Below are 15550 nucleotides of genomic sequence, written 5' to 3' on the forward strand. Positions count from 1 at the left end.
AATAGCTATTTAGAGACATTTTAACGATGTTTCATCGCAGATCAGCCGCGGACATGGGTGGTTTGGATGTCATGGGCTGAATATTGGTACAACACCAATTTCCACAGTTCCATAGGAACCACACCTTTTGAGGTGGTGTATGGACGGCCTCCACCAGTCATTACCAGATTCCTTCCAAGGGAGACATGTGTTGAAGCCGTGCAGCGTGAGCTGTTAGACCGTGATGAGGCACTAAGTCAGCGGAAGCAACATCTGCTTCGATCATGGAGAAAAAGTTTCAGCATAGGAGTATGGGTGTTCCTTAAGTTGAAGCCTCATAGGCAACAGACCTTGAAGTCTGAGATTTGTCCTAAGCTTGCTCCTAAGTACTATTGTCCTTTCCAAATTACGGGGAGACTAGGGGCTGCGGCTTATAGACTTCAACTTCCTCCGGAGTCACGTATACATCCTGTATTCCACGTGTCACTAAAACGTTGTTGGGACTTCGATATTGAGAAAACTTTGCCTCCCGGACTGGATTTGGAGATTGTTCGAGATGTTGTACCTGCTGCAGTGTTGGCTACACTCTGTTGGAACTGGCTCTGGGCAAAATCTGATTTCTGTATTTTCCTTTCGTTTGCCATTCACTAATACTGGGATTTATTCCTTTCGTATGAATTGTTCTTTCTATTATAATAACTATTCTGTCTTTGGGTTTCCAACAGTTTGTTTAGAAATAATTAAATATCAATTGGTGAAGAGTTAAGGCAATGTGTACAAACTTTGACAAGAAGTTGAAAAGAGGATGAAAGCATGGTAAACAGTGAACGAATTAAACCTCTATCTGCATTTTGTTGTCCATCTTAGGCTCAGGTTATTTTCTCTTTCCCTAAAAGGAATACACGTTCTAATATAAATAATTGCTAATAAATAACTATTTCAAAATCAACAACTCTAACAATCCTAGACCAAAAAGGCACTAAAGAAATGGATATCAAAACTACTCATTTAGGTCTCTTACAGCAAAAGCACCACAGTTGTAACAGGACCCTATTTACTATTTCTTATCAACTTTATTCCATTCTCTCCAGTCTTTGTCCACGTTATTTTGTGCCCAAGTGATAGCAGCACGTGCAGCTATTGGTCCACCAGGAAATCCTTGCTCGTTCAGGGTATCCGCCATGTCAACGAAAGGAAGGACCAGAAGTGTACCAGGACCTCCATACTCGGAGTGTAAGAAAGTGCTAAAAATCTACTCCATTAAACATAAATCACACAATTCAAAGCAGGGTTAGTATGGACACAAATATTTCATTAGTCAACTCAACTCAAATAGCAATGGTGCACATAGAAAACTATCAGTTGAGCTGAATTCAAGAACAAGACATTCCGAATGCACAGTTCCAATTACTAAAATATGGAAATATTACAAAATAGACAAATAAAATCACATCTTCCCTATTTTCTTTTCCTGGTTGTTTAAAAGTCCTTACATTGTCAACTCCCTAGTTTCATAAACTAATACAGGAGTTTAACTCAGCTTGTAAACTTTCACAATCTGATAATAAAAATAGATGAAACAAGTTTAAGTGCAAGTAAAACAACCTAGAACACGGGTTTCTCTAACATACACATAAAATCTCTCTTACGATGCCAAAGCATAATAGAGATGACTACTTATCTGAATTTTATATATACAAATTAAATATTTTTTATCAGAGGCATATTAATGTTCGAAAGCCAAATTACTCAACATCCATGACATATTCATGATTAACAGTAATAGGCCACGGGTTTTAAGCAAAACCTACAAGAAATAACAACAAAAGTCAACGAAAAAACCCATTCAAAAGACTTTCATAAACATTCAATAAAAGGAAGAATGGGTACTGCACAGAGAAAAGAACAGGAAAAGTTGAGAGGTTAGAATTAGATGTGTAGGTAACTACATCTAATGAAGGATCTTCTAAATCCAGAGATCTCAATGAAGCTGTCATTGAGGTCAAAATGAGATTTCGGAAAGCCTCACTCTAGAGTTGTTGTCATGGTATGATTGCTATTTGAAAATACACCACTAGTTCAATATATGTATCAGAAGACGTTAGTTCATATGCTGAGGGAAACCTAATGTAATAATTCGCATCACTTCTTGGTGACTAAGATCAGAGAAACCAAAAACTCAACCAGGAAACATCTATAAAGGATCATTCATAACTTACTTCTCCAATAAAGGTGCACAAATACATTGCATGCAAGGTGACAAGGAATGCTTTTAATGATTCTTTAGCATGCTGAGAATCATACTACTATAACCAACTAATCATTAAATCATATTCCCACTCCCAAATTCATGGTAGTTATTGTAGGTTCTTTCCCAAATTGAAAAAAGAAATACATAATTCAACTCAACAAAGGGTAAAGAAACAAAAAAAAAAAACATGAGGATAACCAAATTAACGAAAGAAAAAAAGGGGTAGTAGGGGACATGAAGAAGGAAACCAACGAACCTCAGTGCAAATTCCTACAACTTCCTCAACGGATTCTCCATATATATCCTTCTTTGTAAGCTTTTGGTGAAGGTGGCTTTTGAATTTTTCCGTCTCCTGCAAAAGAGAAGCAAAAATAGAAAGAAATTGGAAAGCGAAGTTAATTTATTAGTTAACAAATAGAGAGAAGAGAAGAAAAAAATGGAAGAGACAACTGACGGCATCTGCGAATTCGGGAATTGGGTCAGGGAATTTGTACTCAGCAGCTCTCACAAGGAACCTTTTCGTGGATGAAAATGGTAAAGTTGGGAACTTTCTTCTTCCTTTGACAGAAGGAAATGAGAAGCGGTGCTGTTTAAATGTGGCAGAGGTTGAGATTAAGCGGGGTTGCAAGAAGCACAAGGGAGTGGAGGAAGGAAGCAAAGAAGCAATGGTTGAGGAAGAAGATGAAGAAACGGAGAAGGGTGGAAGAGAAGCAGAAGAACTCATTCTGCAAATCGCCTCCTTCTTCGTTATCTCTTCGCTAGTTAGTTCCCTCCGTTTACTCCTATTCCTCCTAAGCTTGTATATTATCAATTTTTTAATATTTTTAAATAAGGTATAAATCCTTTTTAAATTAATTTTATCCATCCCGTTATATATACATAATAGTAAAATACTTACCAAATCAAAAGTTAGATCTTTAAAATATTAAAATTATCAAATTGTTAATTAATTATTTTTATTATCATCATAGTTATTATTATTGTTATTATTAACATATTTAATATTTAATAGTTACTTTTAAATATTTAATATTTAATATCATCATAATTATTATTATTATTGTTAATTAAAATATTTAATAGTCATATGAGGTGTTATTACATTTAAAATCAATTCTTTTATAGAATGTGAGGTAAATATGTTTCGTATTTATATTAAATATATAATTAATTCATAACCAATTATGTTTTTTAAAATAATTTTTTGTTTCCAAACTTATATAAAAAAACACGTATGCAAATTATCTTATCCATTATTAACCTAATCAGGGGACATTACAAAACTTTACTTTCTTACAAACATAACATACATAATGTTGATCTCCATTTTCTTTGGAATATTTGATAAAATAACGAAAATTAAGTTGCTTTACATAAAGAGAAAAAAATGACTATAGTGAAAATTGAATTGAATGGTATGTATGTATATATGTATGTATGCATGTATGTATGTATGTATGTATGTATGGATGTATGTATGTATGGATGTAGGAAAATGTTATTTGGACAACGAAATTTTGACACTGATTTCACAACGCCACGTGTCGGCTCTGCATTGGCTAAATAATTTGAAAATAAAACAGAGAAAGGGTTACGGGGCGAGGGGTATTTTGGGATTTTCAGACTAAAATTTTAAGTTTTGGGTTTGGCGGTTTAGGGTGGGAAAGACGTGCGTTCAACCCTTCCATCTCGTGTCTTGCTCTCTCGCTCTGTCGTCCATCTTCGAAGCTTCCATCTTCGCTGTCGTTCTCTCCTCCGTCTTCAATACGTGCGTTCAACCGTTCGATATTCTCTGTGGCTGTGTGGTCCATCTTTACCCTAATACGGGCGTTGAACCCTTCCATCTTTTGTGTGGGTCTGTCGTCCACAGGGAAACCCTTCCATCTTGTGTGTCGCTCTGTCCTCCATCTTGCCCTTGAAACAAGATTTGGAAACATGGACATGGTCATCACTACAAGGTTTGATGCGTTGCAATCGCGCGTTGGGAACATTGAACAACAACTGCAACACTTCCAAAGTGCTTCTGAAAACAATCCTCAGACTTAGAATTGGTTGTTTAGGCTTTATTTTCTGCATTATAAAGAACTATGTACCACAGTTCCTACTTTGATAATTTCAAGTCTTTAATTTAATGAAGTTGTTTACTTTAAAACTGGTTCCTCAATTCTCGACATTTATTATGTAATGTTCAATTTATGATACACTTAATACCATTGCAGTTGTGAGTAAAACACCAATACCACTAACCAATACCACTTAATGACATTGTAGTTGTCTGTAAAACTAAAACACTGTTGAACCAAAGTAGTCAGCTGTGGTGTCATGGGTGATCATTGGCAAAAATTGTTACTTTCAGACACAAGTCCACTTGTATTTACTTGGTGTTGGTGTTTCAGTGGTGGTAGAGAGTGGAAAGTGATGGGAGGTGACCCCAAGAAGTGGAGAAGAAGCCATTCTTACTTAGGGGACCAAGTTGGACAAGTGCAGAGCTAATATGCAGAAAAAACACTATGGTAATCGTTTACAGTGTCCTTGTAATCGATTACAGTGTCAAAAAAGGTGTAAACTTGATTTCCAAGGCATAATTTGAAAGGTCTTTGAGTCTAGATTCCAACAAAACAAGAATCAACTCATTTGGAGTTCGGTGGAGAAAGATATGAGCAAAAGAATAAGCAAAGGTAAGAGTTGGCAAAAATATATGAAACGCTAACTTGAAAGAATAAACTGTAACAACTCAGATGTCCAAAAATTACAAATTAGTAGTCATTGGAAAGATTTTTGAGTCTAGTTTCTAATAAAAAAAGAATCACATCATTTGGAGGTCGGTGGGAAAAGTTATCAGTAAAATAGCCAGCAAAGGTCAAAGTTGACAGCATGTTATCTCACCCAAGTTGCTCATCTCATAAACATTGTTTTTTTCCTCCATCATGGGGTGCCAAAACATCACTTCTCACCCTATACTCACACTTAACAACAAAATCAAGTGAAAACCATGGGATTTATGCCAAAAAATTAAAAATTTTGACTATGGTCACCTAGGTTACCACAACTGACTCCTCCAGTACAAGTTTTTGTACAAATCCTGAATTTTGTTCGTGTAATCGTTTACAGTGTCCTTGTAATCGATTACAGTGTCAAAAAAGGTGTAAACTTGATTTCCAAGGCATAATTTGAAAGGTCTTTGAGTCTAGATTCCAACAAAACAAGAATCAACTCATTTGGAGTTCGGTGGAGAAAGATATGAGCAAAAGAACAAGCAAAGGTAAGAGTTGGCAAAAATATATGAAACGCTAACTTGAAAGAATAAACTGTAAGAGTTGGCAAAAAACCATGGGATTTATGCCAATCATACTGGTTTTCACAATGGTCGCCCACGTTAACCTGACTGACTACCTCTGTTGGACTTTCTGTACAAAACCTTATTTTCTCTCGGGTAATCGTTTACGAGGGAGTTGTAAACGATTACCACAGCCTTTCTTCAGCACTCTCAGTCATCCCTTGCACAAGTTGCTACCCCCACTCATGAGGGGTCACTCCACACTCCTTGGGACATAATCACATCACCAATCACCCTCTCCCACCACTGAAACACCAGGACCAGCCTAAGACAAGTGCAAAAGTGCCTAAAAGTCACTTTTTTTTACAATGGTCACCCCTGTGAATCTGACTAACTACCTGTGTTGGACTTTTTGTACAAAACCTTATTTTCTCTCGGGTAATCGTTTACCAGGCACTTGTAAACGATTACCACATCCTTTTTTCAGCACTCTCAGTCATCCCTTGCACAAGTTGCTCCCCCCACTCATGAGGGGTCACTCCACACTCATTGGGACATAATCACATCACTAACCTCCCTCTCCCACCACTGAAACACCAGGAACAGCCTAAGACAAGTGCAAAAGTGCCTAAAAGTCACTTCTTTTGACAATGGTCACCCCTGTCACACTGACTGACTACCTGTGTTGGACTTTCTGTACAAAACCTTATTTTGTCTCGGGTAATCGTTTACCAGGCACTTGTAAACGATTACCACATCCTTTTTTCAGCACTCTCAGTCATCCCTTGCACAAGTTGCTCCCCCCACTCATGAGAGGTCACTCCACACTTCTTGGGACATAATCACATCACCAACCACCCTCTCCCACCACTGAAACACCAGGACCAGCCTAAGACAAGTGCAATAGTGCCTAAAAGTCACTTTTTTTGACAATGGTCACCCCTGTGAATCTGACTGACTACCTGTGTTGGACTTTCTGTACAAAACCTGATTTTCTCTTGGGTAATCGTTTACCAGGCACTTGTAAACGATTACCACATCCTTTTTTCAGCACTCTCAGTCATCCCTTGCACAAGTTGCTCCCCCAACTGATGAGGGGTCACTCCACACTCCTTGGGACATAATCACATCACCAACCACCCTCTCCCACCACTGAAACACCATGAACAGCCTAAGACAAGTGCAAAAGTGCCTAAAAGTCACTTCTTTTGACAGTGGTCACCCCTGGCACCCTGACTGACTACCTGTGTTGGACTTTCTGTACAAAACCTGATTTTCTCTCGGGTAATCGTTTACCAGGAGTGTGTAAACGATTACCACAACCTTTCTTCAGCACTCTCAGTCATCCCTTGCACAAGTTGCTCCCCCCACTCATGAGGGGTCACTCCACACTCATTGGGACATAATCACATCACCAACCACCCTCTCCCACCACTGAAACACCAGGACCAGCCTAAGACAAGTGCAAAAGTGCCTAAAAGTCACTTTTTACAATGGTCACCCCTGTGAATCTGACTGACTACCTGTGTTGGACTTTCTGTACAAAACCTTATTTTCTCTCGGGTAATCGTTTACGAGGGAGTTGTAAACGATTACCACAACCTTTCTTCAGCACTATCATTCATCCCTTGCACAAGTTGTTCCCCCCACTCATGAGGGGTCACTCAACACTCCTTGGCCTCACAGGACATCACCCCCCACTCAAATTATGATTCAAATGAACTGGTTTTCACATAAGTCACCCATGTTACCCATAATGACCACTCAAACACCAACATCTTACAAACAAGCCTGCAACTTAGCAAACACAAAACTTTACCACATTCTGAAATCCACAAACCCACAACTCATAATAACAATGGTATTCAAAAAATAAAATATGAGACCAACTCAAACAAAAACTCAAATTTTATATCATTCAAATAAATCCGATACATTACACTTTGTTTTCTTAATCTATTTACAATGATTACAATGATCATTTACTTTCCATTAATCAACTAAATACACATATCACTCATTTTTTATTCTAAGCACTACGGTTCCGGTGTATGGAGTCCTAAGTGCTCTTCCCTTGTAACGCATTCGGGATCCAACCCTAACATACGTCTTCAAAGGTTGTTCATTTCCGTCGTCGGACAATGGTCACCGGACCTTGCCATTCAGCACGATAACTTGTACGAAAAACACCACCTTTACGAAAATGGAGGGAGACAACACCACGCACACAGAACAATCACATACAAAGCTAAGTCAAGAGGCACGAAACACGACCTTCAGGAGATGGGACCTTCACGAGACGGGAACTTCGTTTCCAATGAAACAGAGAAAGGGGTATTTTCGGATTTTCAGTTAAAAGAAGGGTTACGGACTTCCATTTCGAAGGTTTTTATAAAATATTTTTTTTAAACCAAACCAATGAAAATAGGACACGTGGCGTTGTCAAAAAAGTGTTAAGAAATGGTTGTTGGAATATCGCGATCCATGGATGTATGTATGGATGTATGTACTGTATGGATATCCGTCATGGCAATGGACCGGTCGGGGAGACAATTAACAACTCAGTAATCAATTGGTAAAGATAACCATTAAGGTAATTAAAGGATAATCAATAATAGTAACCGTCATTGATTGACAGTTAATGGATTAATGAAAGTTGATAAACTCATTTTAAATATATGTTTAACAGAAAGTTAGGTAACTAATTCTGATGACTAACCTTTATTACAAGATTATTATGCAAAGTCATTAACTTGAGTTATAGAGTGTTTTCTACTAGGATAAGGAGAAGAGAGAGAATAACGTAACTGGATGATAGAGCGAACAACTTTGAATGTTTTGGAATAGAGATCTCAATCTTACCGAAACAAAATATATATATATATATATATATATATATATATATATATATATATATATATGTGTGTGTGTGTGTGTGTGTGTGTGTGTGTGTGTGTGTGTGTGAGAGAGAGAATTTAAGCATATATTTTAAACATAAAATAGTAGAAACCAAAACTTATGAGTTTTTATGAATTTATTCAACTGTTAATTTTAAGGTAATTTATCATAAATTATGTCAATTTTCTATCAAACTTTTATTTTGTTTGAATTCATACTTTTTTTTGAATGATTGAAAAGTAAATATCTCATTTATAATTTAACTAATGAATTTTGTTATTTTAGTGACCAAGTTATGGGATTAAGTCAACTGCTTATTATATTATATGTCTTGAAGATTTGTTTGTCTTTGTCATCATTTTTCTTAAGTGTTATTTTGGTTAAATTAGAAGGTTATTTATAAAAGGTAGTTTAATACTAAAGTTAGTAAAAATTTGGTCGTTCAAGTAATTAATGTATATTAAATGTAATTATCTATCTTTTTATCTTAAACCTCAATTTATAAATTTTGAAATAGGCTTTGAATTAGCGTTGGTCTAATTACGACCCAATTGATGATAATCATGTTTTGCTTTAAGCTAATTAATGTCAATGGTAATTTCTTAGTGCTTAAACCATTTGACTCATCGATAATAACTGATCGTCTGTTCATTTATCTATAGCTGATTGTCTGATTATACGATACAATTTGTAAACAAGTTATTCTCTCGTCCCATATATAAAATGTTTACCAATTATTGGCTTAATCAAGTTTAGTTTATAGAATTCTTTTTATCATTTGTTTTTCAATCACTTAAACACCTTAACTCTAAAGACCTATGTTATCTCTAGTTCATTCTTAAATTTATTGTGATTTCTCAATCACAATATAAGAACGCATATCTCCTTTTATATTATACTTCTTTATAGGACTCATTTACAATTAGAAATACCTACTTGATCTCATCTATCATATAATTACTAAGGCATAAATTATCTCACCCTGATCTCTAATCTCATGATCTTTGAGCATCAATATTTTTCCATAAATGTTTACCTATCCTTTTATCTCATTACAAATATTTACTTCCTTGTAATATTTTAGGAACTTTTAATTATATATATATATATATATATATATATATATATATATATATATATATATATATATATATATATATATATATATATATATATATATATATATTGTAAAACAAAATATTAGAAAATGGCAACTTATACTTCAAGTTATAGAGAATGTTAACTTTTCTAAAAAACAATCAATTTAAAGCAGAAAGTCATTACTTTATCATTATATTATTAATATTTATTGTCAAAAGAAATCAATAAAAGCAGGAAGGCTCTAAAAAAATTGAAGATATGTTAAAGTTTTTAAATTTGACTTAATTTTTTACATATAATGAGATGTGTTAATATCAAATTACGAGAGAGACAAAAATAAATCAACTTTTTCTCTTATAGATATGATATTAAGCATTATTCGAGAAGAGTGACCAATTTCGATGGATGGAAGGACATATTTCAATAATTTAAAATGCGTTCCCAATCATGTTCAAAAATAAAATGGTAATTATTTTGAATATACCAGATTTTTATAAAAAAATAAGTAAAAGATAAAGAACCGAAATATCTTTTAAAAAAAGATTAAAGGTAAAAATGAATGTTATAAATAAATATAAAATATTAAGTATAATTTAAAAAAAAAACTATATATCATGGTATGTAAAATACGCCATTATTTACTAAGGTAAAATATAAATAAAACAAAATATAATTTATATTAAAAGAATTAGATAAAGCATAGTTACAATTTCTACACAAATTTGGGTTCAATTATTAAAATTTCAGAAGAAAATAATTACTAAATAAATTCCGTTGCTGAGTGGTAATATTAAAATGTATGATCTAACCTGCCACATATTCTGATTAAACTCAGATATTAACTAGCAATTATACATGCCAACAATGGGTCATACACTTAACAAGTAGTGTACCCTATTTTTGAGTTCAAACTCCAAATGCAACATAAAAATGTGCATGTTATGAAAGTCATTCAAGGGAGAATCACATTTTCTTCGATGCGAATACAGGGTTCGTTCAATTTAAAGGGCCGCCATTTAAGAAACACAGACAAAAAATTAAGATTCAAAAATATAAACTTGACATATCTTGAAAATTTTCCGAGCTCCATAACAACTACTTAAGCATCCACAAGCTAAAGACAGATCACTACAATATGTAATCAAGGTCACAAACAACTATCTGTTTCCTCCATCAGATAACACAGCACAATAAAATGTCAAAGGCTATATAAACTGTACTGTGTGATTAATCCTCTTCTCTTTCGGGAGGCAAACCACAAGGCAGGAGCATTTTCTGCACAAAAGATAGAACTTGTCATATAAGGAATAGCTGATGACTGAAGAGTTGTAAACAACGACACTAAGGAGAAGGTTAACATGACAACAACAAAAATCAGAGTTCTCTATTAAAAAAAAGGGACATTCTCCGTGTTCTCATTCTCTATAAGAGACCTTTTCCATTTTTCTCCCACTTCAATCTCTTCATACATCGCTCTCTATAATTTTGGCTATCTTTCACTCCGACATTCATAGTGTTCAGAACACCCATGCCACCCTCCCATTTGTGAGGTTTACTGAGAAAAAAAACGAGGCAAACCTTTTGCACGTGTATGGTGTGTAAGTTGTACCCTGGTTCTCGTGGTTACAAAGGAATGCAAAATTTATTAAACATAGTCTTACATTAGTGTTGGGAAATTAAGTACAAGCTCACTGGAACAAGTTTAAAGAAAAACACAAGAATGCTTAGAATACCATTCACAAACAGCAGCTTGAAGAAGAAACAAAGCATACATACTAGAAACAATTTAGCATCGTTTAATTAGAGGATTAACGAAGTCTACTCTACACCCACAAAAAATTACTTTGAAACGAGTTTCTCTCTGTCGGAGATACAGTTAAAGCTTCATAGATTACAATCACTCTCACATACAATGAACGTATAATTTCTTTCTCTATTATCGTTTGGTACATAAGATTTCTCTCTCTCTCTCTGAAAAGAAACAATAAAATGTTTTCCTTGTTTTCTTAAAACAAATGGCCCATTGGTAAGTTGCTTTTGAGTATCTTTCCTAAAATATAATTAATCTTATTTTAGATTTTATATGAAGAGATAAAATGATTGATGGTTCTTAATAAAGAAATTGCATTATGCATATGCAAAAGACCCGGTGTCCTACGTTTTGGACATTGGTTGCGTTGAGGAGTCATGCATGCTCCATAGCTCTTAAACAAAAAAACTACTCATCCCTCCCTACACTTTCCTGATAACCCCTTACCCCCGGGCCAAAATAACACCCTCCAAAACACGGGTAATTAAAAGAGAGTTCTAAATAATTATGACTAGTACTTAGCAGACGAGCAAGTTACTGATCGCAAATAGTCAGAACAAGGTAAGTCCAAATGGGATATTTCGTTGAATAGACAGATCAAAATCCCATAATTTGGATATTAGGCTACCAGTCTGATTATGCATTTTCTATATAAAATACAATGACCCTTGAATTCACTATAGGACACGACAGTGCAAGCGGTTACTTGTATCCTATTTATCAGAAACAACACTCTCTGAAAAGAAATAACAACAAACTAATAAGCAAGCAACATGTATCTATAGTTACAGAACTATGTACCTAGAATAAATTCACATATAAGAATGGAAAAAATAAAACAAAAAAGGACAACCTCTCTAAAATAACAGGAATAAAGGTATTCAAAATGACAATAATAAAGGGATGCAACAAGTTTACGAAGTTCACTTCCTCAACAAGCAAACAATAACAGCAGCACTCAAGAACCTCATCAGAAAAGCATTACAAGTAACAAGTGATTTTCTTTTCATCTTTTGTTTCAAAAGCCCATAGACAACCTGGTTGGTCGAAATATATTTCACTACAAAGAAATGTTAGCAACGCACTCTTGTCTATGCAATTGGGCAAAATTAACATTCAGTTACACTAGTAACTGATCCCACTCCTCGTTCATGAACTCTCCGAATACAGTAGAACACTGAAAAAAAAGTGTATTGCTAGCATTTATCTTTTCCTAAGATGACAGTGAAACAAATAGTGGTTATAGATAAAGACCTGATTCAATATCAAGGTAGAAGACAAGGCGCCTCTATTATAAAGTAGAACAAAAAATGAAACTATGTTGGGGAAACAAAGAAGAAAAAAACACATATGTCCAGAGAGAAAGATAACCTGCATAAAGCTATAGCGTTCCCTTCCGATAGATTCATTTTCAGCAATACCAAAGTATGCCAGTAAAGGGTAGTGGCCAATGTATGATGCATAGCTATCACGTTGAATGTTCACTGCCCATTCACTGCAAACACATACAAGCAAGAAAAACAAACGATTGGAAAATAATTTATAAAAAGATTAAAAGAAAACAAATTTAGAATGAATTTTGGGGAAAAAAGAGTGAGAGCGAAACTGACAATCTGTTCAAATCGGCATGACCAGTTCCAACATATTTGGCTTGTAGATGCTCGAGCTGAGAGTTGATGTTAAACCTATCACTGGCCTGCATAAAACGCCCAAATTAATTTTTGCATCAAAATTTCAAAACCCTAATAAACTCCATATCACCCTCTGATTGGAAAATTGAAAAGTAAAATAAAAAGTTGTATTGCAGCCTTGGGAAGAAATTGGTAAAAGAGTGTACCTGCATGGTGTGTGATTAGTGGGTTGAATGGAGTTGCTATGAACCAAATTACTCCACCAATGCTTAAGGATAGATACTGGGAAGAGAGGGTTCTTGGTGGAAGCGCCTGAGGAAACCCTAGAATGATGCAGAGACACTATCTTGACCGATTAATCGGTGGAACAAAGGTTTTAAACGGTGGAAAAGAGGAATGAACGGAGGGAAACAGGTTCAATCGGTGGAAAGTGATGTTTAATCGGTGAAAATGGAATACAATCGGTGAAAGATGGTGGAAAACCTAGAAATAGATGTTCGAGGGCTTAGGAACTCGAGGCTGGAAGAGGAAAATGCAGATCTGTGAAGGCGATGAAGATTTACGAAGGAGACGAGGTGGTTCTGTGATGATAATGGTTGGCTATGAGGAGAGAATTGTCTAAATAAATAAATTTGATGGTTTAATTTTATATTTCTTATTATTTTATAAATTAAAATTAATATTATCAACTATATTTAATGATAATGTGGGATTTAAGGTGATGTGTAACGTAACTAAGTAAAATCATTACATTATTAATAAAATATAAAAGTTAAATTAAATTTGATCGTATTTACTCTGAAGTTATATTTTACGATAAAAGATTTGGATTTTGACAAAAAAATATGAAAAAAAGAAAATCATAAAAGATTTATTACAAAATTATAAAAGCTAAATTAAATTTATCATATTTACTCGTCTGAAGTTATATTTTACGAAAAAAGATTTGGATTTTGACAAAAAAAAATTGAAAAAAAAGAAAATCATCAAAAATTTATTACAAAATTATATAAAAAAGTTTCTATAAATTATTTTTAATTTTGGTAGAAATTCATTTAATTTTTTTCTATTTTTCTCTGCTATTTTTTTTAGTTTGTCCCCATACAGAAGTGATAACATTGGTTTAAGTTTGTCCAATCAGAAGTGATAACTTTGGTTTTATTTTGTATTTTGTGTAGTTATAATAAGATAATGAAACTTATAGCTAAGAAAATGTAACTAATATATATTTTTATATTTTATTATTTTTGACATTATAATGTGATTTTGTGAAAACCTTTTTAAATGAAAATGTAAATTTCTTTTTTCTCGTATTAAAGAAAAAAATCAGACTCTTTTAAGAAAAATTAGAATGAAGTATTTATTTATGTCAAAAAGGAGTTTTCTTTCTCTAAATTTTTTGTATTTTTTTACAGAGATTTCACTCAAATTTCATTTTCTCTTTGAGCATAGACTTTTGAAGTACCTTGAAAATACTAGAAAGGATTGAATAGTGAAAATTTTTTGCAACTCTTCTAAATTAACACTTTATCGAGCTTTTGAAATTTTTTTAAAATAATTGTAGGCTCAACTTAATTGGATTTTGTAATAATTGTTTTTAATGTGTTATTCAGAATATATATATATATATATATATATATATATATATATATATATATATATATATATATTACAGAGGTTTATTAAGAATTTTCTTTATGAAATAAATCGTTTAGCTTGAAAGATTCTTGTGTTTGGAAATAAAATCAATTACAAGTTTTTACAAGATGATCGTTTAGCTAAGAGAAGAGATAATTGCACAACAGATTCTATACTGGTTCGTTCCAACTAAGTTATGTCTAATATCTTCCGTTGAGAGTTCCACTATAATCTTCACCTGATTACAAATGAGTATTAGCACCATTGTTGATACTTAGCAATCCTGTCGAGATTTTGTTTGAGTATTCACATCATGGTACTTAACAACCTTAGCCGAGATTTCCTTTGAGTATTCACATCACTCATGGTACTTAACAACCTTGCTAAAATTCCTCAACTCAAACAAAGTTCACTTGTAAGTATTTTAATTCTCTTAAGAATTACAATCAACTATTGCTTACAAGTAGTTCAGACTATATCTCTCTCACAGAGAGGATTTGATTACAATACAAAACAGTCTAAACACTCACAAACGTTTCTCTCTTCTCTTTTACAATCGTGAGTAATATGACAATGAAGCTTGAGAGTATCTCTTTCTCTTTTTCTGTTCTGTTCTCTTTTATTTTCTTAGCTCATATGTATTTTTTCTTGAGCTCTTTCTCTTCTTCTTTTCAGGATGAATATGTGTTGTAAACTTTTCTTTTCTTATGCTCTTGAGCTATTCTCTTGATTTTCTTCTTGAAAAATTTTCTATTTATAGGTTTCATGGATATATGTTCATTAGACTCAGTTTGTAGTGTTTTCTTGATACTTGTGCTTTTTCTTTTTTCTTTGCCCAGCAGCCGTTGCGTAAGTCAACTTTGTTAGAGCAAACATGCTTTTTGAGACTTTGCTTTAAGTGAGGAGGAACATTTTGTGAATATCTTCTTTGTCTGTAACGTCCACTTTTGAGACTTTGCTTCAAG

At 33.8% G+C, this 15550-nt stretch overlaps 3 protein-coding genes across 4 annotated transcripts; 1 reads left to right on the top strand and 2 right to left on the bottom strand.

Annotated features, from left to right (window-relative positions):
- Window positions 1–66: 66 nt before the first annotated feature.
- LOC108321401 (uncharacterized) lies at window positions 67–630 on the top strand. Its single transcript, XM_017553147.1, has one exon. It carries the CDS (start codon window positions 67–69, stop codon window positions 628–630), a length of 564 nt encoding a protein of 187 aa, XP_017408636.1.
- A 157-nt stretch (window positions 631–787) lies between these two features.
- On the bottom strand, window positions 788–3033 carry LOC108321382 (protein PLASTID REDOX INSENSITIVE 2, chloroplastic-like). The gene is made up of 3 exons (XM_017553128.2): window positions 2685–3033; window positions 2487–2582; window positions 788–1231 (listed from the first exon to the last, which is right to left on the bottom strand). Exons 1-3 carry the CDS (start codon window positions 2952–2954, stop codon window positions 1037–1039), a joined length of 561 nt encoding a protein of 186 aa, XP_017408617.1. The 5' UTR covers window positions 2955–3033; the 3' UTR covers window positions 788–1036.
- Window positions 3034–10543: 7510 nt separating this feature from the next.
- On the bottom strand, window positions 10544–13554 carry LOC108321365 (uncharacterized protein At4g14342). Of its 2 annotated transcripts, XM_017553105.2 has the most exons (4): window positions 13154–13554; window positions 12927–13012; window positions 12688–12811; window positions 10544–10781 (listed from the first exon to the last, which is right to left on the bottom strand). In XM_017553105.2, exons 1-4 carry the CDS (start codon window positions 13157–13159, stop codon window positions 10734–10736), a joined length of 264 nt encoding a protein of 87 aa, XP_017408594.1. In that variant the 5' UTR covers window positions 13160–13554; the 3' UTR covers window positions 10544–10733. The 2 variants fall into 2 exon arrangements, with proteins under 2 accessions (XP_017408594.1, XP_017408595.1); XM_017553106.2 differs by lacking the exon at window positions 13154–13554 and having other exon boundaries at window positions 12927–13018.
- Window positions 13555–15550: the final 1996 nt, after the last annotated feature.

Source organism: Vigna angularis, chromosome 1 (assembly GCF_016808095.1).
Source record: "Vigna angularis cultivar LongXiaoDou No.4 chromosome 1, ASM1680809v1, whole genome shotgun sequence".
Lineage (NCBI taxonomy): Eukaryota > Viridiplantae > Streptophyta > Magnoliopsida > Fabales > Fabaceae > Vigna > Vigna angularis.

Coding starts and splice junctions, on each gene's coding strand:
- LOC108321365 (XM_017553105.2), bottom strand. Junction 12,812..12,926: donor CATGCCGATTTGAACAGATT/GTCAGTTTCGCT, acceptor ATGTGTTTGCAG/TGAATGGGCAGTGAACATTC. Junction 10,782..12,687: donor AACGCTATAGCTTTATGCAG/GTTATCTTTCTC, acceptor TCTTTTGTGCAG/AAAATGCTCCTGCCTTGTGG.
- LOC108321382 (XM_017553128.2), bottom strand. CDS start 2,954: ATGAGTTCTTCTGCTTCTCTTCCACCCTTCTCCGTTTCTTCATCTTCT. Junction 2,583..2,684: donor TTCCCGAATTCGCAGATGCC/GTCAGTTGTCTC, acceptor TCTCTTTTGCAG/GAGACGGAAAAATTCAAAAG. Junction 1,232..2,486: donor TTGTAGGAATTTGCACTGAG/GTTCGTTGGTTT, acceptor TTAATGGAGTAG/ATTTTTAGCACTTTCTTACA.
- LOC108321401 (XM_017553147.1), top strand. CDS start 67: ATGTCATGGGCTGAATATTGGTACAACACCAATTTCCACAGTTCCATA.